The sequence below is a fragment of the Ailuropoda melanoleuca genome, chromosome 3, assembly GCF_002007445.2.
Source record: "Ailuropoda melanoleuca isolate Jingjing chromosome 3, ASM200744v2, whole genome shotgun sequence".
NCBI classification, from domain to species: Eukaryota; Metazoa; Chordata; class Mammalia; order Carnivora; family Ursidae; genus Ailuropoda; species Ailuropoda melanoleuca.
Genome location: NC_048220.1, coordinates 47,467,404 through 47,492,949, shown reverse-complemented (window position 1 = coordinate 47,492,949; position 25,546 = coordinate 47,467,404). Strand labels below are relative to the sequence as shown.

General features: G+C 42.6%; 1 protein-coding gene and 1 pseudogene across 6 annotated transcripts in view; one reads left to right on the top strand and one right to left on the bottom strand.

The window, feature by feature from the left end:
• Positions 1 to 545: 545 nt before the first annotated feature.
• Positions 546 to 25,546, bottom strand: part of OCLN (occludin) — a 52,037-nt gene continuing 27,036 nt past the window's right edge. For 5 of the 6 annotated variants that reach the window (XM_002915891.4, XM_019796042.2, XM_019796041.2 and 2 more), the window contains exons 5-9: positions 16,547 to 16,692; positions 9,095 to 9,307; positions 6,511 to 6,682; positions 5,462 to 5,503; positions 2,986 to 3,087 (exon numbers count right to left, since the gene is read on the bottom strand). In XM_002915891.4, the coding sequence (XP_002915937.1) occupies positions 2,986 to 3,087; positions 5,462 to 5,503; positions 6,511 to 6,682; positions 9,095 to 9,307; positions 16,547 to 16,692 (675 nt within the window). Of the gene's footprint in view, positions 3,088 to 5,461; positions 5,504 to 6,510; positions 6,683 to 9,094; positions 9,308 to 16,546; positions 16,693 to 25,546 lie in introns of all 6 variants that reach the window. The other variant, XM_011220594.3, reaches the window with a different exon arrangement.
• Positions 19,393 to 19,506, top strand: LOC117801652 (annotated as a pseudogene).

Sequence of the window (25,546 nt, the reverse complement as noted above, 5' to 3'; positions counted from 1 at the left end):
TGTGGCAGAAATCTTGGGAGGGGGACACCTACACTGAGTTGTGGTCCCCCCAACAAAATCACTGTTATGGTTCCATGCTTTTCTCTTAACTGCAAAGTGGCATTATTTTAGCTTAACAGTGCTTTCTAAAAACTACCCAAGCAACTTGGGCATTTTTCTTTATGAAAACTGTTCCCATTAAGACATGTGAACAAGATGAAATGCGGGAGGAGGGATGGCACAGCCCTCCATCTAGGTCATCTGTCCTTTCACAGAAGTTACACAGTTAGTATAGAACCACAGGCTGCCAGGAGACTGGGTCCGAATCCTGATTCCTCCAGCTAAGCCTTCAGAGATGTCCAGATGAGACACTTCCTACCACAGTGATGAAAGAGTGAGGACGTCTGTGTGTGAGGAACTCTTACAGCCTCCACTGAAGGTCCCCAGAGCCACAACTGGGCAACTCTTCTTCTGCTCATACCCTTCTTTACACATACACACCCATTCAGGTCATGACAGATACTTTCGATAATTTCATATGAAACATTTTACGTCAATTAAAAGTATTTAAAATGCACTTATAAAATTTATTAACATCAGACACAGCAATCCCATCTTACCCAACCCATGAATTTAGTGACAGTCAACTAGAATGGGAGTACAGAACCTAAAATTCCAACAGACCAAGATTCCAATCCTACTTAATCACTTGCCACTGTGTGACAGTGGGCCAGTTAATCTACCACGTCATCAGTTTTCTTACCTGTTAAATAAGAGTGAGAAATGATTACATGTCAATGGAACGTTATAAAGATTAAATGATAATTTCATATATGTGTGTGCATACAATGTAACTTTTACTATAAGTACTAATAGACTTCAATTTATTTCAAAAATACAAGGCATATATGACAAAACTAACACCTGTTCTTCCTGGCACATGGATATATGCATGTTTATAATTTTCTACATTTCTTTAAATTTTTCAAACGAGAAATTAAAATACTAATCTTACCTACTTTTAATACAGAATCACCTATGTAAAGGAATCCCCGTGTGCAGTTAACCTTTATCAGCAGGACCACATGCTTTCATAACAGAATTTCTGGAAAAATCGTTTATAGAAGGCAGACTGCAGACGTGAGAATCTCAGGTCAGAGATGTACAAGACTTCTGACATCTAACCCAAACCTCTTTATTTTCCAAACTAGAAATTGGCCTAAGTGGTTTTTCAAAGTTACATCCAGCTGGTTAATCCCAAGTGGTCTTTAAGTACCACATTTGAGAAATGATTTTCTTGTGTTTTATTTCTAAGTCCAATTTTCTGACACAATTTTACAATGGAAATTCATGGTATTTGATTTTGTTCATTCAGCTGTATAGAGAGAACCCTGGTAACCTTGCCATCTTCATAATCTTAGTACACTGACTTCTGAGAACATAGAAATTTGAGCATACATAAAAATGAGTTAAGTTGCTCAAGAGAGTCTTTTCATACCTTTTGGTTTCACACCAAATGGTAAACTATCAACTATTACCTTTTGTAGTAAGTATGTACAGCACATGGAAAATTAAGAATTTCTTCAATTTGAAGAAATGAATCAATGTTATAATAGGAACATTATTTTAAGATGTATCTTTGGAAAATGATTCAGACTTGTATATAAAGAATTACATACTTAAATGTCTGAATTGTATACTAATGATTAAAGATTATTCTTCAAAAATATTCACAAAAACAGTTCTAAACTAAGGAGATCATCGCAATCAACTGGGCTAGCTATAGGTCCACTACTATCAGCTAATCTTACTTTACTAATAAGAATTTAAGTTTAAAAAAAAAAGTGGTGAACCAAGGGCACCATCTGAAATAGTCTGATGTTTTGTGGGGTTGCCCTCTATTTCCAGACAAATCAGCCTGCTGACAGTCAAATGACTGGGACATTTAGCAACCAGCACAGCACCCAAAGTAGTTTAAAACATTAACAGATAAAACTGATTCTCATTTCCAAAACTTAATATTAATAGCACTAATGATGTCAAACAAGTATATGAAAGAAAGACACCACCAGGTTTAATACCTTATAAAGTATGTACAGAACTTGAATGTGGTTGTAAGATACAATTCAAGTCACAACTGAATTAGCAACGTCATCAGATACTCTGAAACAATGAAAAAGCCTAGTTGGTTTAAAACAAACAAAATGCATGTAAACCATAAAAGATTACAAAGTATTTTAAAATACACAACAGAATTCTAACCAGGAGGTTTAAATTTGTATTCTTAAAAGGTGAATATATTATTTACAATCTTTAAGTTTCACAATTTGTTATTTTTACATGATCATTATTATCCGGATAACATAAAACGATAAAGAGCTCTTTTAATACCATTTATACACAGAAAAAAATCAATAGGGAGATTGGTAAAATGCACTAGCCATAGTAGCTAACATACTAAAGGCCAGGGACTTTATTCATGGACTCAAGTCACAAAACAGACTTAACCAAAACTGCAAGCCAGGAAGCAGGCACTCTCAGAGACTTCACGGCAGGGACCCAGCTTCCTGACCTGAGAAGGAATGCTTATAAATAACAGTTCTGAAGGCAGAGTTCTGAGAGGAATGGACGAGATCACCTATGGGAACTAATGAGTGCACTTATGTATTAAGAAAAGACTGCCCCACGTATGCGCGTTCACAGCACAGGTCACCGTGGGACCTTCCTTCAAGGTTTAAAGACCTCAACCTGCAGTCAGTCAGTCAGTCCTTAACACAACAGCCAAAGTTTAAAGCACAGAATCCTTATTGGAGTGTTCAGCCCAGTCGATTATCAAAAGCTATTTCTAAAATGCTTCAATACTGATGATATTAAAGCTACCAAAACTTTGTCATGATCACAAAGATTTGGCCTCCTGGGTTAGAATCCAAAGTCATTTTGCCTTCTGACAACGTTGCAGAGATGTTAAATACTTCTTGATCTCTCAAACCACGCGGCATCTGCCTCCTATGTTTTCTGTCTGTCGTAATCTCCAACCATCTTCTTGATGTGTGACAATTTGCTCTTCAACTGCTTGCAATAATGCCTCTTATTTTTGTAATCTGCAGACTAAAAAGAAAAATAAATAAACCAGGTAAGTTTAACAAAATAAAAACAAGTTGTGTTAGCTGCTAGGAAGGCAGAGGTGAATAAAGAAAAATCACGGAATGGTTATAAAATTGCTGGGGGTGATGAATGGAGTAATAAATACAGGCATCGGCAGTTTCTCTGACCACATAAGCAGTTTATTCTTTTTGCCCAATCATACCTTCTAACCGGGATTTTACAAAGCATACGCTAATTTCTAGTGATTTGTAAAGTGACCCAAAAAACTTACTAGCCTTTTTGTTAACACATCATCTAAAAATCAGTAAAATAGGGGTGCGTGGCCAGCTCAGTTGGTAGAGCATGTGACTCTTGGTCTCAGGGTTGTGGGGGTCAAGTACCACGTTGAGTGTTGAGTGTAGACATTTAAAAATACAATCTTTTTCTTTTTTTGTAAGATTTTATTTATTTGAGAGAGCGAGCGTGCATACATGCACACCAGCAGGGGGAGGGGCAGAGCGGGGCTCCATCCCAGGACCTAGAGATCATGACCTGAGCTGAAGGCAGATGATTAACCATCTGAGCCACACAGGCACCCCAAAAATAAAATCTTTTTTTCTTTCAGATTTTTTGGTAAGATTGTATTTTGATTTATTTGACAGAGAGAGAGAGAGAGAGCACAAGCAGGGTAAGTAACAGGCAGAGGGAGAAGCACTCTCCCTGCTGAGCAAGGAGCCTGATGCAGGGCTCGATCCCAGGACCCTGGGATCATGACCTGAGAAAGGCAGATGCTTAACTGACCAAGCCACCCAGGCACCCAAAAATAAGATCCTTTTTTTAAAGATTGATTGACTGACTGACTGATTTGACAGAGAGAGAGAGAGAGAGAGAGAGAGCACAAACAGGGAGTCACCTACAGAGAGAGGGAAAGGAGAAGCAGACTCCCCACTGAGCAGAGAGCCTGATGAGGGGCTCGACCCCAGGACCCTGGGATCATGACCTAGGTGAAGGCAGACACTTGACCAACTGAGCCACCTAGGTGCCCCCTAAAAATAAAATCTTTTTAAAAAAATTAGTAAAACAAAAACTGGTGATATTGGTTGACTTGGGAAAGGAGAAATAGGTAAATGGGGAACAAGACAGGGATTTTGCTACATACTCTTCTTTTTCTTTTTTTCTTTTTTAAGTAATCTCTACAACCAACATGGGGCTTGAACTCAAAACCCCGAGATCAAAATTCACATGTTCTACCAACTGAGCCAGCCAGGTGCCCCACTATATACTCTTTTAAACTCTTGCATTTAAAATTATGGTGTTTATGATTTAAAAAAAATTTAATAAAAAATCTTTTAAAAACAAAGTTTTAAACCAAGAAAGACTGATAACACCAAGTGTTGACAAGGATACGGTGCAAAAGGAATCTACACAGCTTGTTGGGAATATAAACCGGCAAATCAGGAAAGCTGTCTGACACCATTGGCCCAAGGTCAGACAGACACTTGCCCAATTACCCTGAAATTTCACTTCCAAGTATACATCTAAGAAATATGTGCACATGTGCACAGACACTTACAAAAATTTTTGAAGCTGCATTAGTTATAAAAGCCATAACTTGGGAACAACCCAAGCCCCACACTGGGTTCCATGCTCAGTGCGGAGCCTGCTTATCCCTCTCCCTCTAATCCTCCACTGCTTGTGCTTTCACTCTCTCACAAATACATACACAAACATATAAATAAATAAACTCTTAAAAAATCACATATAAAAAATACATACTATATGATTCCATGTACATAAAGTTCAAAATAGGCTAAACTCTCTATGATGTTAAAAGTTAGGATGGTAGTTATCTGTGGGGAGAGGAAAAATTGGAGGAGAGCACAAGAGGGCTTTGCCAGGGACACTAGAAATATATTTCTTCACCTGGGTGCCAGGTACAAAGGTATATGGTCGCTTTTAAAGATTTTTTATTATTTATTTATTTTTTTTAAAAGATTTTGTTTATTTATTTGACATAAAGAGAGAGTACAAGCAGGGGGAGTGGCAGGCAGAAGGAGAGGGAGAAGCAGGCTCCCCGCTCGGCAGAGAGCTAGAAGCGGGGCTCAATCCCAGGACCCTGAGATCATGACCCGAGCCGAAGGCAGACGCTTCACCGACAGAGCCACCCAGGTGCCCCTATACTTTAACTTTTAAAAAAAGCTTGTAAGAGCTGGTTGTAGCTGCAAACAACGAAATTAAGGTTCTAACTTCTGTTACAGTTTTCACCTTGCAGTTGTAGGGTCTTTTGTCATCATCAGTGCTTGTGTGACAAGGTGTTCATGGTCATTTCAAAGGTTCAATAAAAAACACATAATAGAAAAATTCTTCCTGAAAGCACCTTACAATCTGGGATACTTACTCCCTTCACTTGCTTCAGTCTATTGTACTCGTCAGCAGCCGCCTATTAATGAGAAACACAACAGAGTATGTTTAGCGGGGCATTTTCTCTTTCAAAAATAACATTCCTGGTGTTCTATTAGAGCTAAAACTGACAACAATGCCAAAAATGCAGGAAATTAAAATAATGAAGTCTTTAGGTTCTTACAACTATTATAGTCAGCAAGAGGGTCTGAGGGAAGCCAGTAAAGCGAAATCTGTGACTTATTCCTCACGTTCCATTCACATAGACAGGTAACTATTTGTTTTGTTGCCTCTCATCTCTCTCCATGTTGGTCCATGCGCCATGCTGACACCAGAGAGATCTTCTATAAAGCATAGCTCTCATCTGGTTACAGCCCTTTATGAAACTGGTCTGAGTTCCCCAGTAACTAACTTCAATATATATGCATATGTATATGTACACACGTAAATATATATATACACTCACAATACTATAGATGTATTTGTGATGTATTCTTAGTTATATATTTAAGTTAACCTATTACATATTATACACATCTAAAATAATTTGAGCAATAAACTAAAGTAGTATTGGATTATAACCCGAAGTATAAAACAGATATCCATGAATCAATACTGACATAAAACATAAGATAACTTCTCATCAAAGATGGTGTGTGTCTAGGTGCACTTTTGCATGAAGGGGATATTTTAACAACTAGTATTTGGGTGACAACCAGGTGACAGAATTTAAGGCAGTTTATTTTTCTGTACCCAATTCTGTAATGTTAATATTTTACAGAAGAATGAACTGTGTTTATAAATAGAAAAATATAGCTTTTTTTTTTTTAATAGGAAGGGATATATGTACATAGCCTATCGTTTTGTACTTCTTAACTACATTAGTACACTCTTCAATTTGGAAGAAATTTCATCCAAGACTGGACTTCAGTTATTTGCTAGCAAATTGCTGGCAAAATTTGAATCAGCCTTAACAGAAAGGATACTGTATCTTCATAGATTAGAATAACATCATATATAATATGCAATTATCAGGTTTGAATTTACCATGTACTCTTCACTTTCTTCTCTATAGTCATCCAATTCTTTATCTAGGCGAGAGAGTTCTTTATTGACCTCATCAAGTTCTGCTTGTAAGCTCTTGTATTCCTGCAGGCCAGTGTCAAAATTTCTCTTGTAGAGTTGTCTTTGTTGATCTGAAGTGATAGGTGGATATTCCCTAAAAATTGAGAAAATGATATTTACGACTCTAGCAGACATAAAATCCAGTGTTCATTCATCAAAGATAATGTAGCTGGTGGGATGTGGAGAATGACAATCTCCTGTTTTCTTTTTGTTGCTTATGGAGAGAGGAAGGTGGGATGCAAGTAAGTTCTCTTAAGAACGATTATGCTTTAGGGGCGCCTGGGTGGCTCAGTCGGTTGAACATCTGACTCTTGATTTCGGCATAGGTCATGATCTTGGGGTAGTGAGACTCAGCCCCTTCAGGCTCTGTGCTCAGCACAGCATCTGCTTAAGATTCTCTCCCACTCCCTCCCTCTCTCTCTCAAAAAAAAAAGAATGATTATACTTTATACATCACTGCCTTTGGCTTTAAAAATACTATGCTTGGTGGGGGGAGTGCAGGGCCTGGGTGGTTCAGTTGGCGGAGTGGCTGACTCTTGGTCTCAGCTCAGGTCACGACCTCAGGGTCCTGGGATCAAGTCCTGCATCTAGCTCAATGCTCAGTGGGGAGTCTGTTTGAGATTCCCTGTCTCCCTCTCACTCCGCCCCTCCCCCAGTTCGTGCATGCTCTCTCTCTCAAATAAACACAACTTTAAAAATAAAATACTACTGGGGCGCCTGGGTGGCACAGCGGTTAAGCGTCTGCCTTCGGCTCAGGGCGTGATCCCGGTGTTATGGTATCGAGCCCCACATCAGGCTCTTCTGCTATGAGCCTGCTTCTTCCTCTCCCACTCCCCCTGCTTGTGTTCCCTCTCTCGCTGGCTGTCTCTATCTCTGTCGAATGAATAAATAAATAAAATCTTTAAAAAATAAAATAAAATAAAATACTATGCCATATAATTTTTAGAAATAAAATTAAAAATCATTTATGAAATTGAAGGTTCAATTCATAGGAACTCATTTATTTTAACACCACGTGATAACAGAATATTTATGTTTGAAGTCTCAAAACTAGAATTCTGGAATACAAAGTTATGTTTTCAACATCACAGTGGCAGAGCAGCTGACTGGCAGCTGGTTGTTTTCTGCTACCAGCTTCAGTTTTCAGACTTTTTTTTAACTGATCTTGTTTTCCTAAGCAGAAATAGCTTATTTTAAGTCCTTTAATTATACAAGTAGACTTTGAAATGTACATGTACAAAAATACATGCTCATCGTGTATATAATGTGACAAATGCACTACAGTGAAAAAAGCCCTGAAATTCTGTATCACTTGTATCTCTCAATATACTAGCTACTCTTTACATATCACCGTGATGCTATTAACTAATAATCCACCGAGAAAAGAACCCTGAATTGTTGCAGAGAACTAAGGAACTTCACAGCAACATGGAATTTCAATTTTGACATCTAAATTGACCTAACATCTTCATTTTATGAAGGGGAGAAATTAAATGATTTGCTCAAAAGTGAAAATAGAATTCAGGTTTCTTACAAGTTTTCATTTAAATCTTCCATGATTCAAGTTAAAAAAAATATTTCATAGCTAGATGGCTGAACTTGGCCAAGAACTTCTTTTTTCGAAGATTTATTTATTGAGAGAATAAGCAAGCGAACGTGGGGGGGGAGGGGCAGAATCTCAAGCGGACTCCCCACTGAGTGGGGAGCCCCACACGTGGCTCGATCTCATGACCTGAGCCGAAACCAAGGGTCGGGAGGCTTAATCTACTGAGCTACTCAGGCGTCCCTGACCAAGAACTCTTGCAGAGAGAGGGGAAGGTGAGGTATGAGAACCACCAGGAGACTACACCCTGAGAAGCAACGTTTTGATGAACCACCATTCACACCGCAAATGTTTCTGATTTGTGACCCACTTCTCAGAACACTTGGGCATCAAAGGGCTACACAGCGCACGTGAGTATAGTTGGTAATGATGAACTGTAACTCAACCACCAGCACACAAGGGAACTTAAGCACAGCCTTGGGCAGAACACTGAGTTGTTAACTTAATTGTTTACATAACTGTTTGCCAAAGTCCTCTGGATTAAACTTTTCAAAGAATCTCTGGTCTCATGCTGAAACCTTAACGTAAAAGTGAATGGCAAGACAAAGCCATAGCACTGGTCCAGGAACTTTATAATCAGTAACCTAAGTTCCTCTATACTGGAGTTTTATTTGTTTGGAAGACCTTTCTTGGATGACTACTGTTGCGAGTTCAACAGTCACTTTGTGGAAGACTGTGTTTTTAGAACACAGTCACAGCCAAGCATGTCCCCTCCCCGTCAATCTTCATTACCGAAGAGCACTAAGGGGGAAAACCTAACAACCAGTCCGGGGTTTTAAGAGAGTGAAATCGTACCAGCCAACCCCAGCTGAGCAAGCACTCCCCAAGCAACCCCCAGGCCGGAGGGCCCAGGCTCACACCCCGATCCCGTGCAAGCGGTTCCAGCACGAGGCCACCCACTACCTGATCCAGTCCTCCTCCAGCTCGTCGCAGGACTCGCCCCCAGTCGTGTAGTCTGTTTCATAGTGGTCCTGCTCTGGCCGCTTGGACCTGCCCGCTCTTCCTTTCGTGGGGGCCCTCTTGGAAGGCGTCTCCAAGTTGCCGCTGCTGTAGCGAGGCTGCCGGCCGTCATCCACAGGCGAGGTCACCGGCAGCTCCTGCACCACTTCGGGCACCCTAACAAAACAGCCATCAGCTTTCAGGGATCGCCAGGGACGCTACAGCCCTCGGCCAGTGTAACCACAAAGAGCGGCGAGACTACGCGCTGGGACGCATCTACACGCCTAGGTGCACGCACGCTGGCAGTTCACGTACTCAACACAAGGCAGACCCCCAGGCTCCTGCGTGGAGGTTCACGCCAGCTCAGACCCTCTGGAGCACACCAAGTGGCTTGAGGGTTCCACCGTAAGGGGAGCCCACTTATAAAACCTTCTGAGTAAGACGGATCTGAGATTGCACTGCAGGAAGCCCAGGCTGATGTGGACGGGCCGTTCACCGGACCGGGGCCAGGCACTCACTCCACAAAAGCTGGTCAGAAAAATAATGCTCAGGATTCTTTTCTACAGGTTCTTCCAGCTTCATGGGATTCTGGCTGTGGAAGTGAAATGCACGTACCTGGCTACCTTGGGAAGCTAGTCTCAGACGAAAGCATTTTTAGTATTAATTTTAGACTCCTATACATCAATTTTCAAGATACAATCCTGGAGAACTAAAACACTAAAAATTTAAATTGCTATGTTAATCCTATAGCCATGGAGACTGAACGGCAGGGAAGGATTCTCATTAGACTTATTTTCCGAACGCAATTAGTTAATACTGCATCAGATTTTTAATTGCATGTGTTTCTGCCACGAGCATGAAAATGAAGTCAAACACACAACGCAATAGCAAGAGCTGTGGCAACTGTTGAGCACTTCTGAGTAACCGCGACGCAGAACTTAACTTTCCCTTGTAGCGGAGCTGAAGGAAAAGGAGGCAAAGGACACGCCAGAGACTTTCCAACCTCAGCCTTGTTATTGAAATCGACTATTAAAAATGTCTGAACATTGTTGTTTTCTCATTGCTTTCAACTTAAGAGAAACTAAAATCCTGAGCTTTGTCTAGGAGGCGTTCTCTATTTTCTAGGTGATCCAGAACTGCTTGCTTCTAACTGTTGTCAAAGTCTTCAGATTTCTATCACACTTACTACTGTCTTGTCGAAGCCTAAAGCCTTGGGATGTGTGCGCATAGCTGGGGGTGGTAGTGGGATTTATGCCTTCTTTCTGAATGTATTCACCGTTACGGTGGCTTTGCGTGCTATGTTATCGCTACATCTAAAGGAGGGGAAATGTGACTTTCTCCATGAGTCAATGAGTAACAAGTTCCTAGACACTCTGCCAAAATTGCCGGGTATTATGCTTCCTGCTTTGGGAATGCAGTAGTATATTGGAGGGAGTAGGGGCTAGAGAAGAAGGAAGCCAAACAGCAAAAGAAATTAGAAAAGAGGGGCGCCTGGGTGGCACAGCGGTTAAGCGTCTGCCTTCAGCTCAGGGCGTGATCCTGGAGTTATGGGATCGAGCCCCACATCAGGCTCTTCTGCTATGAGCCTGCTTCTTCCTCTCCCACTCCCCCTGCTTGTGTTCCCTCTCTCGCTGGCTGTCTCTATCTCTGTCGAATAAATAAATAAAATCTTTAAAAAAAAAAAAAAAAAAAAAAAAAAAGAAATTAGAAAAGAACAAAACCTAAAACATTAAAACAGGCCTCCTCTCATAATTACATTTGACATTGACAGTATAGATCTTTACTTTGTCAGGCTCCCTGCTCAGGGGGAATCTGCTTCTCCCTCTCCCTCTGCCCCTTCCCCCTGCTTGAGCTCTCTCTCTCCCTCTCTCTCAAATACATAAATAAAATCTTTTTAAAAAATTAATAAATCTTTATTTTGGAAGTTTTCCACCTCCCACTCTCCTACACACTTTGAAACACTAAAGGGTAACATACTTGATACAGCATAAAACCTAAACACAAAATGCTTACAAGTATTTATAAATTTAAGAGTTAGGTAATATGTATACTGTCAATAGTCTTTGAACCTACTTTTAGAAACAAATTCGAGTAGGTCATAATCGGCATGACCCTGAAGAGCCAACCAGCTGTATGCTTTCCTTGGTCTCCAACTCAGTCTCCAGGTCCAGAAGTTCACCCTTGTGTTTTCTTTCTTTTCTATTCATTTGTTTTCTTCACACACCCTCCCTCACATGCCCTTGGTGCTCCTACCTTGCCCTGACTCTCAGAGTAGCTACCGTGCGCAGTCTTCTGCCCTGGTAGACTGCCACCTCCATGCGAACAAGGACATGGTATTCCCAGGGCACCTAGCCAACTACTGTGTACATGGCAGGTGTTCAAGAGAATTCCTGAATTGAAAACACATTCACAAGAATCCTCTTTGCTGATGACACCAGTATCAGTGAGAGAAGAGTAACGAGGCATGATCAACATCAGTGTCCTATGTACACGGTATTTTTTATTTTAAAGATTTTATTTATTTATCTGACAGAGAGACAGCCAGCGAGAGAGGGAACACAAGCAGGGGGAGTGGGAGAGGAAGAAGCAGGCTCCCGGCAGAGGAGCCTGATGTGGGGCTCGATCCCAGAACACCGGGATCACGACCTGAGCCAAAGGCAGACGCTTAACGACTGAGCCACCCAGGCGCCCCAATGTACATGGTATTTTTTTGGTATTTTTTTTCCCAAAGAATTTATTTATTTATTTGAGAGACAAAGGGAACAGGGAGGAGAGGCAGAGGGAGAGAGAAAAGCAGACTCCCCGCTGAGCAGGGAGCCCAATGTGGGGCTTGATCCCAGGACCCTGGGATCATGACCTGAGCCGAAGGCAGATGCTTAACCGACTGAGCCACCCAGGTGCCCGTACGTAGTATTTTAGAACTATCACTATTATTGGGGGGACTATCTGAGCCTTGTCAATCAGAGAACCCCCATTTCCCTAGCCTTGGGAATGACAATGATCCAAAGGGCCAATCAGGAATCTTTCAATATATTTTATATGTCAGCTTTGGGAAAGGACATTCCATTTTCCAAATCCTGTGCCGGAAGGTCAATGTAGCCTGGAAAATGTGGATGACTGCCCTGCTTTAATAGAAGCTGTACTGAGAATAAAGCCCACATAGCAACAGGAACCCGGATAACCTTTCTTCTGAGTTCCTGGCCCATGCCATTCCTGAAGTAAGACCATCCCTTGGTCTAATGTGAACCAGTGAATTCCTACAATTCATATATAGTCCTAACAGATTATCCTACTAGCCTCTTTACTGCTACCATACAAGGTTTCATTGGCACTCTAGGGTGTCAGTCCGCCTTGAAAGCTCTGTGACATGTCAACACTCAACTTTCTTGACTTGTAAAGATGAATTCACCCTGGATTTGGACAGGATAGTAAGGAATGTAACTAATAGGGGGTATCTCCTAAATTTAATTAGAAAAGGTGGAGAAGCAACCACTTTCAATTAAATTCTCCTATCTCCTAACCCAGTATGGATTCTAATTGCCTTGAAATTCTAAGATATAGGACATTATGACAAGTACAAGGTGCCAGATGTAATTACCATATAATTCCACTTTGTAAGAACTCCAATAATAAAATGCCTAGTTATAGGCATCAAAATTGTGGTGGGGGGATGGGGATATCAATGAAGAAAGGGCACACGTGGACCTTTTAGAGTGCTTGATATGTCTCTCTGTTGGTGTGGTAGTGGTTACTTCACTGTTCACACATGTGAAAAATCATCAGACCGTATGCTCAAGATTAGTACTCTTTACTGAATGTGTGTTATGCTTTGGGGGGAAAATCTTAGTGTTGAGGTACCTCATCCTTATCATGGACCTCAGACACAATGTTCCTGTTCTAATTCCTTGCCTATCCGCTAGATGGCAAGGAGAGGCGCTCGTGGGCTACTAAGCACTTTTATGAAAGCCTGACTAACGTGCATCCCTACCTACCCTATCCCAGGGGATGTGCTCTGAATCTTCCAGAGCACACAGTACTCTGCCATGGGCAACACCTGGCAATTTCTATTATTCCTTAGAGGCTCCAAGTTCCTTCCAACATTAGTGCATACAAATCAGGAGATAATGTCCTATCACATCCCTTAGCACCGTCCCCATCCTCCCCTTCTTCTGGATTTTGAAACTAAGCATTACTTTCGCATTTTCTAGACCTTCAAAAAAGTTCTAGGGTGTTGGGGCGCCTGGGTGGCTCAGTCCTTAAGCACCTGCCTTCGGCTCAGGGCGCGATCCCAGAGTCCTGGGGATCGAGCCCCAGACTGGGCTCCCTGCTCTGCTGGGAGCCTGCTTCTTCCTCTCCCACTCCCCCTACTTGTGTTCCCTCTCTTGCTGGCTGTCTCTCTCTTTGTCAAATAAATAAATAAAATCTTAAAAAAAAATGTTTTAGGGTGCAGGCTGGGAATATGAATTGGTACACCCCCTAGGGACTACAATTTGAGTATACCCATCAAAGTGAAATAGGAAATTTCTCTCAGCTCAGCACTTCTGCTTTTAGTATTTTTCCTCCAGCTACATTCACAAACGAGAAAAGTGACACACATACAAGTTTATACACCCTGCAGCAGTTTGTAATAACAGAACACTGGGGAAAAGTAAGCGCCAATATGGAATGAACAAATTATAGTATATCCATCTGGTGGAATATTATGCAGCTATAACACAGATCCATAAGCTCTTTGTATACCGATATGCACAATCTCCAAGACACACTGCTAATAATGCACTTAATAAGCTAGGATTTTTTAAAGATTTTATTTTTATTTATTTGAGATAGAGGAAAGCGGGGGAGCACGAGCGGGGGGGGCAGAGAGAGAGGGAGAAGCAGGCTCCCCGCTGAGCAGGGAGCCCAACATGGGGCTGGATCCCAGGACCCCAGGATCATGAGTGAGCCGAAGTTAGACACTTAACTGACGGAGCCACCTAGGTACCCACTAATATGCCAGTATTTTTTAAAGGAAGATCTAACTAATGTACATTTTGGCCAGCATATTTATTTAAAAATAATTTCTGGAAGGTTATATAAGAGAAATTGGTGGGGTGCCTGGGTGGCTCAGGTGGTTAAGCATCTGACTCTTGATCTCAGCTCAAGTTTTGATCTAAGGGTTGTGAGTTCAAGCCCCGCACCAGCATGGAGCCTACTTTATTTTTATTTATATATTTATTTTTTTTTAAGATTTTTTTTATTTATTTATTCATTTGACAGAGAGAGAGACAGCCAGGGAGAGAGGGAACACAAGCAGGGGGAGTGGGAAGAAGCAGGCTCCCAGCAGAGGAGCCCGATGCGGGACTCCATCCCAGAACGCCAGGATCACGCCCTGAGCCGAAGGCAGACGCGCTTAACGACTGCGCCACTCAGGCGCCCCGGAGCCTACTTAAAAAAAAAAAAAAAAAAAAGTGGTAACACTAGCTGCCTCTAGGAATAGCTGCCTCTAGGAATAGGGGCTAGGAAGCCGGGGGAAAAAAGCTATCCCTTTGTCCCTTTTAAATTTTACATTACAAATGTACCGGCTTATTCAAGAATAAGTAAGATTTTTAAATTGTTCCAAATGAATTTGTGAAGATATCTTGGTTTTCATGAAAAGAGATAGCATGTGGAATGTTATGTAACCATTCAGGCTTTATAATTAATTTAGAGGCACAGCTGGTCACAAGATGCATTATAAATATTTATTATGAATCCATGGAAGTCACGCAAATCATATCTTTAAACTTTTACAAGGATTGTGCCTCTACTTTGTACACCTTGGCCCCTAACAGTCTCAAGCGTTTTGGATTTTTGTCAAAATCCAAACAGAAGGAGAACACAGAAAATGCTCTTCCTCCAAATCACTCACAACTGAAACCAAAGGCAAAGTCAATTTGAAGACCAAAACAAAATATACATTGACAGTAAGGCAAACTGCTGTCTGTTTCCAAATTCTATTCCGGGGTAACAATAGAACCTATTGTCTCAAACTGATTCCATAATTAACTTAGCTGCTGGTGTCATCTTAAGGGGTTCCAGATGACCAAACTACCATGCACTCAAGGTGATTTCTATATAAACTGGACCACTAAATGGGAGGGGTGGGGGGTAGGTTGGATTTGGAGATTAAACTGAAGCAACACAAAGTTTTCCAGCAGATACACCTTTAACTTAAAACAATCAAAGTAGTTAAAGGGAATGTTTGTTTTTTTATTTTTTATTTTTTAGTCTACAAAGGAATTTAGAGTTCTAGAATTATATATAAGAAGATGGGCTGGCTGCCTGGCTTAGTCGCTGGAACCTGCGACTCTCGATCTCAAGGTTGTGAGTTTCAGCCCCATGGTGGGTGTAGAGATTACTTAAAAATAAAATCTTTTTTTTTTTTTTTTAAGATTTTATTTATTTCTTTGACAGAGAGAGTGAGTACAAGCACAAGTAGGTGGAGTGGCAGGCAGAGAGGGAGAGGGAGAAGCAGGCCCCCCACTGAGCAGGGGGCCCGATGTGGGGCTCGATCCCAGAACGCTGGGATCATGACCTGAGCCAAAGGCAGGTGCCTAACCCACTGAGCCACCCAGGCGCTCCAAAAATAAAATCTTAAAAAAAAAAGAGTAATTTATCATCCTTAGGCAAAAATTATATCCAGTCCGTAACAGTGTTTCTAATACCATTCCCTCACTAGTCATTAGGTTGAATTAGAATTAGGCTTTAGGGTAAACAAAAACCACAATGGGGATACCATTACAAAAACCACAATGGGGATACCATTCCAATAACCATAATGGCACCTACTTGAGGCCAGAAGCTCACTGTGAGGTTACTTACACTACTTGTAAAGCTACACCTACAGGCTCTATCAGTTTCACATCCCCCAGCAACATGAAGGATCTAGCACAGCAAGTGAGATCTCAGAATTCCTGAATTCAAACAAAGTCTTCTCGTTAAATAAAAACGTATGTGGCTAGGGGATCATCAACCAGCCATCTTCCCCTTCCAGTAATGAGATCGAGTAGTTACAGGCAAGGACAGACAGAACCCCTCGCAGCTCTGCTTCGAATCAATAACATCCTTCACTCTCACCTCAACTTCAAAACCAGCAACAGGGAAGAGAACCGCTTTTTTAGAGCGAAAAAACGTTATCTGACCTTTCTCTATTAAACCAGCAAGAGAAAAGAAGCACTTTCAGCTTTGAAGGGGGAGAAGATCCCACCAGCTCACAGTCCCACCCTTCTCATCTTCCAAGTCTCCACCAACAATGCAGAAGATCTGTCTCCAGGCTTCAGGAAACCGTGAAATTTACTTTTTAAAGCAAATGGTACAACAAGGCACTGATTTATCAACATATGCAATACTCATTTTTAAAATTCATTCCATCTGAAGGAGGAAGATGCTACTTACGGTGTTGATTTGTAGGAAGACTCTGAATACAACCGCTTGTCATTCACTTTACCGTTGGAAGAGTAGGCCATCGGGCTGTCTACTCTCTCCACATAGTCGGAAGGGGGAGGAGGCATATCTTGTGTGCCTGCAGAAACGTTTTTCACCTAAAGAAACAGCCCCAGGAGACAAAGTTATTACTGAGCCTGTAATTTAAAGGGGAAAGAAATGAAAGAAAAATATCGCATATAAAATTACCTAACACTTATTGGGCTCATTAAATGCTATTAACCTGCCTTGTTATTGTTAGTGTTAACAATCAAATTAGTATTCCTACCAATACGCAAACAATGCCGTTGCTAGTTTAACAAGTCCAGAATTACAAAGAAGGAAAAAAATTATCAGTCATCAGGGAAATGCAAATCAAAACCACAATGAGACATCACCTTACACCTGCCAGAATGATGAAAATAAAAAATAATAAAAGACAAAATAACGATAACAACAACAAAAAAATACCCAAAAAACAAGAAATTGGTAAAGACGCGGAGAAAAACGGACTCTCAGGCACTACTGGATAGAATGCGAACTGGTGCAGCCACTGTGGAAAACACCATGGAGGCTCCTCCAAAAATTAAAAATAGGCCATATGATCCAGTCATTCCACTACTGGCTATGTGCCCAAAGAAAACAAAAACACTAATTCCAGAAGATGTATATATCCCTATGTTCACTGCAGCATTATTTACAATAGCCAAGATATGGAAGCAACCAAAGCGTCCAATGATAGATGAATGGGTAAAGAAGATGTGATACATATGGAGTAATATTAACCAGCCACAAAAAAAAGAATGAGGTCTGGCCACCTGCAACAACATGAAGGGACCTAGAAGGCATTATGCTAGTCATATTAGTCTAGCCAAGTCAAATAAGTCAGACAGAGAAAGACAAATACCACATGATTTCACTCATACAGAATTTAAGAAATAAAACAAATGAATAAACAAAGAAAAAAGGAGACAAAAATTGGACTTCTAGATACAGAGAACAACCTTGTAGTTGCTAGAGAGGACGTGAATGGGGGGATAAGTAAAATAAAGGGGATTAAGAGGTGCAAACTTCCAGTTACAAAACAAGTCACAAAGATGAAAAGTTCAGCACAGAAAATGTAGTTAACAAGACTGTAATAATGTTTGGTGACAAATGGTGACTATACTTATCATATTAGCAATGAATAATGGATAGAGTTGTGGAATCACTAGGTCATACACCTGAAACTAATATAATAGTGTATGTTAATTATACCACAACTAAAAAAAAAATAGTGGCGGGGTCAATGGGGGAAACTACCTACTTCATAAAGTTCTTTCTACAGTCCGAGATGACAAGGTATCATATTAGCACAGTAAAAACTCGGAAGATGTTGGATTCTGAAATTAAAGCCAGCGGATCTAAACAAATAATTTTTTAAGTATTTGAAGGTGAAAGCAGACTTTTAATTGGATTATTTTGCTATTAAAGCCTTACAATTAGGTTCAGCGTCAATACAGTGCATTTCCCTGCAACACACAGACTTTACGCCTTGTTTTCCATTACCCATAGCATTAAAACCAGACCTGCTCCTTTCCTATCACTGCAATAACACATACCAAGATATTTATTTACCCACCACTTGGAGTACATAAGGTATTCTTGATTGTTTAATAGTCCCTTCAAGCCAGAAAGGAATGGGATCATTTCCTTTTGAAAGTGGAGTCTGGCTGCAACTGGGAAACCAGGGGGTGGGTTGCAAGGGAGTGTGCTTAGATGTCACTACAGCGGGCACACAGACGGGTGGGAACCATCCTTGGCTCCCACTGGATTCCCTGGGACTCAACACCACTGCCAAGCCTCACAGGCAAACGCTCAGCCAAGTCAAAGGTCCGTTCTTATTCTGGACACTTCATTTTAAAAACCCATTTAACACTTTTCCACGTTTTTCCTCTTCCCAACTTGAACAGAGGTTGCAAAGCTCTCCTGATTCTGGCAAATCCAAAATCGAAACCTTAAGGCGCCTGGGTGTCCTTGCAGACTTCTCACTGCCTGGAAGGGAATGTCTTTCCCCCTTCTTTGTCAGGTAATCCTTAATTGGGCTTCAAGTCTTGGCTCACTACCAAGCAGTGGCCATGGAATACCCCGAGAAGGCCTTCCACACACGTCTCTGCTGAGTGAGGCACCCGCCTGTCCTCCTATCTTGTTCAGCCCCTGTGCACACAAACTCCCACCGGAGCCCTTACGCACTGCCGAACAATCGTTCCCATCCAGAATAATGGCTTGCTCCCGTTGCTCTAACTTCAGGGGGCAGCGAACTATTCTTAAAGCCACGACTTTCTGCCTGCTGACAATGGGCCACAAAATGACATGATAGATCGCTCAGTAGGCACAACCTTACAGGTAAACACTATTATTCCCTTTTTAGAAATGAGGAAGCCATGACTCAGGCAGCTAGACAGGTTTTCCAAGTACCTACACTTAGGAAAAGGTTAATGTGGCATTGAACTGTATGGCTCACTCAAAAGCTGCTGCTACGATCTGCCACCTCTCCCTGGGCTGTCTCCTACCTTTCTCTTTGGGTCTCCGAAGCCCAGCACAGTACCAGGCACAAATCAGGAGCCTAGGACTCGCTGCAGAAAGGTTACCTCATTTATTACTGCTGTACTTCTGTGCTGGTTATATCCAAACATCTTATCAAATGAGCTGCTCTGAGCTGACCTTCAGCTCTTTGGAGTCAGCAGAACTGGATAGCTTGACCCCTAACTTCACCCTCCAGCACAGGGCTCCAGTCTCTTAAACCTTTTTTATGCATATGCACAGAAAATTCCAAGGCAGTGCTTGCTTTGGCAGAACGTATACCGAAGTTGGAACAATGCAGGGAAAATTAATTATTAACATGGCCCCTGTGCAAGGATGATATGCAAATTTATGATGCATTGCAGATTACAAAAACAAAAAAACAAAAAAAACCCAGCCAGACTCAAAGATGAATAAGAAGCAGTCTTTGTTAAAAGGAGCTTAACCATCTCGAAGCACAGGCAAAACATGTTTGTAAAACAAGGACTAAGGAAGGCACTTTTTTCCTTCCTATGCTGCACTTTTCCGCAAGAAGCTACCTTATTACTGTTCTCACAGTACCAACGCAGACCAGACGGCGTAATGAGCCTGCTGCTTTCAAAGGGCAGCTGCCCCGGTGGGGACTGAGCAGGTATTAGTCATTTACACAAGGCGTCCTCAGCCATGTTTCCTGCTGTGAGCAGAGAGATTTCTGAGGTCACTGGTATTACTGACCGGGTCCCCAGCCAGCCCACAAAACTTGATGATGTAGCTCAAATTCGTGACAATAAGACCATTCTAATAACTGTAGTAAATTTTTAAAGCTTTAGAACCAGAGAAAAACGAGCCTTAATACTCAACAGCAAAGGGTGAACCATTTTCCTCAAGTAACTTGAGAAAAGCTCTAAGGGATTAGGGTCAAAAGAAAGCAGAGTGAAAGCATGAAGTAAAAAAAGGTGGGTCTTTTAAGTACCGAGGGGAAAGAAAAGGGAGAGGCCGTGTTGCCGGGGCTGCTGCTCTGAAGCCCGGTGGAGCCTCAGGGCCAGGCTGCAGGGCTGACCCCGGCCTCCCAACCCAGGGCCTTCCGGTGGGGAGCAGACCCAGGCGAAGCAGGGGAAGGGGGGGAGGACGCTGCAGGCAGCAGAAACCCACATAGCGGGCCCAAATGGCTTCCCTTAACTGTGTTCTGTTTGGGGACAGCACCCCATTCCACACCCAGTGTTTGTAAAAGGGAAAAACAAGACAGCAGAAGGAAGGGGATGGCTGGATGGCTCAGCTGGTCAAGCCTCTGCCTTCGATCTGGTCATGGTCCCAGGGTCCTGGGATGGAGCCCCAGTCAGGCTCCTTACTCAGCAGGGAGCCTGCTTCTCCCTCTGCCTGCTACTCCCCCTGCTTGTCCACACATTAGCTCTCTCTCTCTGACAAATAAATAAAATCTTTAAAAAAAAAAAAAAAAAAAGGAGGGACGGACATGCTAAGAGGCTGAGGAGAGAAAGCACAACTAACCAACTAAAAAATGACTCGGACTCATTCTTGAGACTAACTTCAAAAAGAACAAGTACTCACACAGACCATGTTTAAAGAATACAAATAATTAATTTAGGGTGATACACAGGAAGAGTTTCACCAAGATTCTTGTTTCTGAAATGTCAAAATGAAATACATTCAAATAAAATAATTTCAAAAGATTTTCACAAGAGGTGATTAAAATGAGGACAAATTTTTATTTAAAATTTAATTATACCTGGGGCGCCTGGGTAGCTCTTTCAGTTAAGCGTCTGCCTTCAGCTCAGGTCATGATCCCAGGGTCCTGAGTCTGCTTCTCCCACTCCCTCTGCCCCTCCCCCTGCTTGCACATGGGCACGCTCTCTCTCTCTCAAATAAATAAATAAAATTTTCAAAAAAAAAAAAACAACCCCAATTTAATTATACCTATTAAAAGTGTTCTGATTATGCACTTGTGAAAAAAAGTCTCGGTAACAAATAACATCTAACACTCCTTGGAGAGTTAATAAAAACATCCTAAATCCCCAGGGTCCCAAAAGGCAAGCAAAAGGGGTGGCTCCACAGCAGCTGTCCTCCCAATGCCTGTCCTCACTGTCCCTCCTCAGCGTGTGTGCCTATGCTGTGGGCTTATGAGCAGCCTCCCCACCTCGACTTCTTCAAGTCAGAGAGGGCACAAAAAGGTCATAGGTCACTTTGAAAGAAAACCTTCTCTCTCCCAAAACCAAGTGTGGGGAGAACACTTCTCTCCATGCAAATCAAGGTCATTTGGAATTAGCACAACAAAAAGAGAGCAATGACAGCCATCCCCCACTTTTCTCTTCGCCCCCTCTTCATTCCTGGTTCACACAACACAGGAAACAAATAGGGCAACACCTGCACCCAAGGGGTGTCAGCGATGTGACAAAAGTCATCCACCTCTAAGAAAGAAAGGGAAAGTTCACGTGTTTGAGTATTGATCATGTGCCCCTAAAACCTGACCTTGTTGGTTCCTCAGCATTGCCTGGAGAGATAGGATTATCTCCATTTTCAGATGAGGAAATAGAGCCTTTAAGGTTAAATTAATCTGCCCAAGGTCACATGGTAGAGGGAGGATTTGAACCCTGGCCCACCTGACTCCAAAGACAAAGTCTTTCTGGCACAACTAAGTGCCACCTCAGTCACTTAAATATGGCTTGAGGTGCTCCCGTTGTCTAGGTACTGACCATTCCCGGAAACAAAAGAAGCATTCTCATTGCCCTCACTCCTCACCACACCCTCACGGGCTATGACGTGAATCTATTTTGAAGAGTTTTCCTTGCCTATTACACTAAGGTTGTTAGAGCCGCTTTTGACACAAAATTACTATGGATTAAACGCACTTGAAAACTGAAATGAATACGTGCTTTGTCACCAGGTGCCTCTGTTTAGATCCGAGCGTAGGAACACCACCCTCGAAAGGGAAACAGAAAGGCTTTTCCTGCTTGGTAAGTTAAGTGGAGAAATACCTCAGACATCAGAGGGAAGAGCACCCTAATCTCAAAGTACCATCTCCAGTTTAACAACCTGAGGTCCACCTTCCCTGGCGCTACAAGTTCTCAGAACAGTAAGTGGCCCAACTCGTTTTTCCTGTTTTTGGTTGTTTTACACTCATAGACGCTCCCTCCACAAGAACCTCAAAACTGCCTCTGGAAAGTACCCTCAGATGTTTCTCTACCCTGGGGTGGTTGAAGGCAGATGCTCTCCAATGAACTAATCCCACAAATGAAGAGATGGTGGACCAGGCTTGGGCAAATCTGATTAATTTATCTCAATCGGATGGCACTGAGGATTTAGCAAACACAAGGTCCCCTACCCGAACACAATGCATGTTGCCCACAGGGAATTACTAACATACACCAGCAAAGATGAATTCTGCAGCTCCCTAAGTTTCAACGAGTTGTTCAAACCTGGAGAGGGGGTGCAGTGTAGAAACCTCATGTTCGGTCTACGAACTCATTCAAGGTCCCCTTGTTCTAGAAATGGAAATCCTAGTGCAGACTCATGTACCAACAGGTATGCCATAAGGCACAGAACACATCAGTCCTCAGAGCCCTTAGTCAGTCACCATCTGGGGATCCAAATCCCCTTTAAGTTTGCTACTCTGTACAACAATACCAGGTTCTAAGTATGCCATGGTGTGGAAAAGGCCCAGCCTTCTCTCAAAAGCTCTCTGGGGTTGCAGTGTTACAGCTGCAGCTTGGTTCTACAGAAAAGTGGTTCTCAAAGTGTGGTCCCCACACCCGTAACATCAACAGTACCTGAGAACTTGTTAGAACTGCACATTCTCATGCGCCATTCCTGACAATGAGAAACCATGGGGGTGGGCCAGCAAGCTGTTTTAACTTGCCTTCCATGTGATCTTGACTCTTGCGAAGGTTTGGAAACCGCTGAGGGAGCACACGCTTTCTCCATGTCACAGACAACCGTCCCACTTAGACCATGATAGCTACAGATAACACTCACTGCAGTGCTGGAAGACGTAGGCATCTCTGCTTTCGGACAGCCGCAAAGACACCCACTAGCTCGAGCACCTTCTACCTCCCACCTCACCATTCATCACAACTCGGTAAACTGGCTCTCCAGGACGCCCTGGCCTGTGGTGTTGGGACAGACAGGGCTTTCTGTACTCCCCGCTGTTGGGTGCTAGGCCAGTAGACGGATAGGGCACTCCTACTTTTGTTCCATTTTGTTCCCTGTGAGGCCAGAGATAACAGCAAAATCTTTCCTGGGGTGAGAACCTAGGATCCTGATAGTCAGCAGCCCACAGGACTCCCTGTACATTAAAGAATCCTGGCCCTGGCTGAAAATTAAAAAGCTGTTCCAGTTTCTCCAGATGTCTAGGGCTGATTACCAGCGCCACCCTGTTCCACTCACTTGCCCCCCACCCACCTGCCTCCGCAATCCCGTGTGCAGGGAGATAACACGCAGAGCCTGCCGCAACCCTCAGGAAAGCATTTGCTATTTTCTCTTTTCTGGCAGCCTTACAAATAAGGGGAAGATTAAGTTAAACGGAACCAACATTAAATGCATTTATATGTTGGGTACTCTTATCCAAGCTTCCTTATTCAAGCTCATCATTTGCAAACATGGACAATTATCACTCTAGCTAAAATTGACTGTGTGTTAATAAATTATGTGCTGGTCCTGACCTAAGCCCTTTAATCATTACAGCATCAGCTTATCTGTATTTACATATGAAGAATCTATCAAATGAAAAGACAAAGCCACCTAGGGCAAGGTGATACCTTCATCAGAGTCTAAGAAAGCCAAAAGTCACTCAATGCTGATCACAAAGGACAGAGTTCAAGATCCACGTTAGGGACCCCGTCCCTTTCTCTATGCCCAGCCAGATCATCCTCACCAGTCCTATCCTGACAGGTAAATGCTGGAAACAATGCTACATAAATGTTGCATCACCATGTCAAAGCCTTAAAAACTTCTAGAAATTAGACTAGCTAGCCAAGTTAGTCTTTGGATTTAAGTATTTCTTACTTACAGGATCTAATGTAATAAATTTCATTTACTACTCGGTAACAATGGAGAAATGAGTTGATGGCATGTTCTCTCCAGACTTAGTCTATTCTTGCTTCTGATATAAATCAAGCAGCGTTAACAAGAACAGGTGCAAATTAGGAGACATGCAGAAAATACTAGCTGAGAACTGATGTGCTGGTTTGTTGAAGATAAGCACTTCACACATACATAAATCTCATTTTAATCTGTTAGTTATATTATCTAAATACTGTTTTCCCCAATCTATTGGCAAAGAAAACTGAGGCTCAGAGGTTTTCAGAGGAAAAACAACAGACCAAAATCTACAAGTTATAAGGCAAATACAACACTTGTCCTGCTGGTTATCAGGGCAGGTTTGAGACAAACTGCTGAAGCCCTGTGCAAACCTCAGTTTCTCCTTCTACAAGAAAGGTGCCCATCCTGTCAGGACTGCAGTTGGGATAATAATAACGTATAAAGTGGCTAGCCTAAAATGAATACTTAGGAAATTCTGGTTCCTTTCTTTCTTTTACTGTGATGTTTTTCTTTAGCTTTGTTGCCAAAATTCAGATGTGAAGCTCAAACCCAAGTCATCTTGACGTACTACACTGGCCAGAGCACTGAGAAAGCAGTCCCAGCAAGAGCAGCCTCCGCCTGACCCACCAGGTCACCGCCGAGCCGCCATCTTGGTAGTGTGTCCACAGGCAGACCCACAGCTGCCTGCACCGAAGGTCACCAGGTAGACGGGAGGACCCACCCTAAGGTCCCAGACCTCGCTCACATTGTTTCACTTTACCAAAGCCAAACCAAAATTTATTCACAGGAGCACCTGAAACCGAGGTGCGGAACTTTTAGTCATTTTTGCGCCCGAACACTGAAGGTATCAACAAAAACTAACCTCCAGCGCATGCGTCTCACAGTCAGCACTTTGATATTTACCATAGGCGTGGCTCCCCCCCCCCCCCCCCCCCCCATAAGTATTTACTCGAGAGAAAATGAGTATGTACGTCTTGATACTTGTGTTTATGACCTTCTGAAAGTGCGGGTGGGGGAAGAGAGATCTGAACACAAAGATCAACATGAAATACTCCCCTTCCTGGGCTACTGAATAGTAGTCCTTCCCAACGCGGCTCTGGCACCCAGGGCTGAAGAGCGCCCCCGCCTGCATTCTCAGTGTTCTGGCAAGACCCAGCCCCTTAGACCACGGTCCCCTGCCCTGGTAAGAAGCCCAACTCGAGCAGTGGCCGGAAAGCATCTGAGCAGCGTTGACACCCCCTGAGAGAGGCTGGCAGAGTTTAGAGGGCCACTGGGGGTAGCAGGCACATTCAAAGCTGCTCAGACACCCATCCTCAGCTATTCAAAAGGCACTCTGAATATAAACCTGGCCAGATGACCAGAGCCATCAAAAATCAGAGG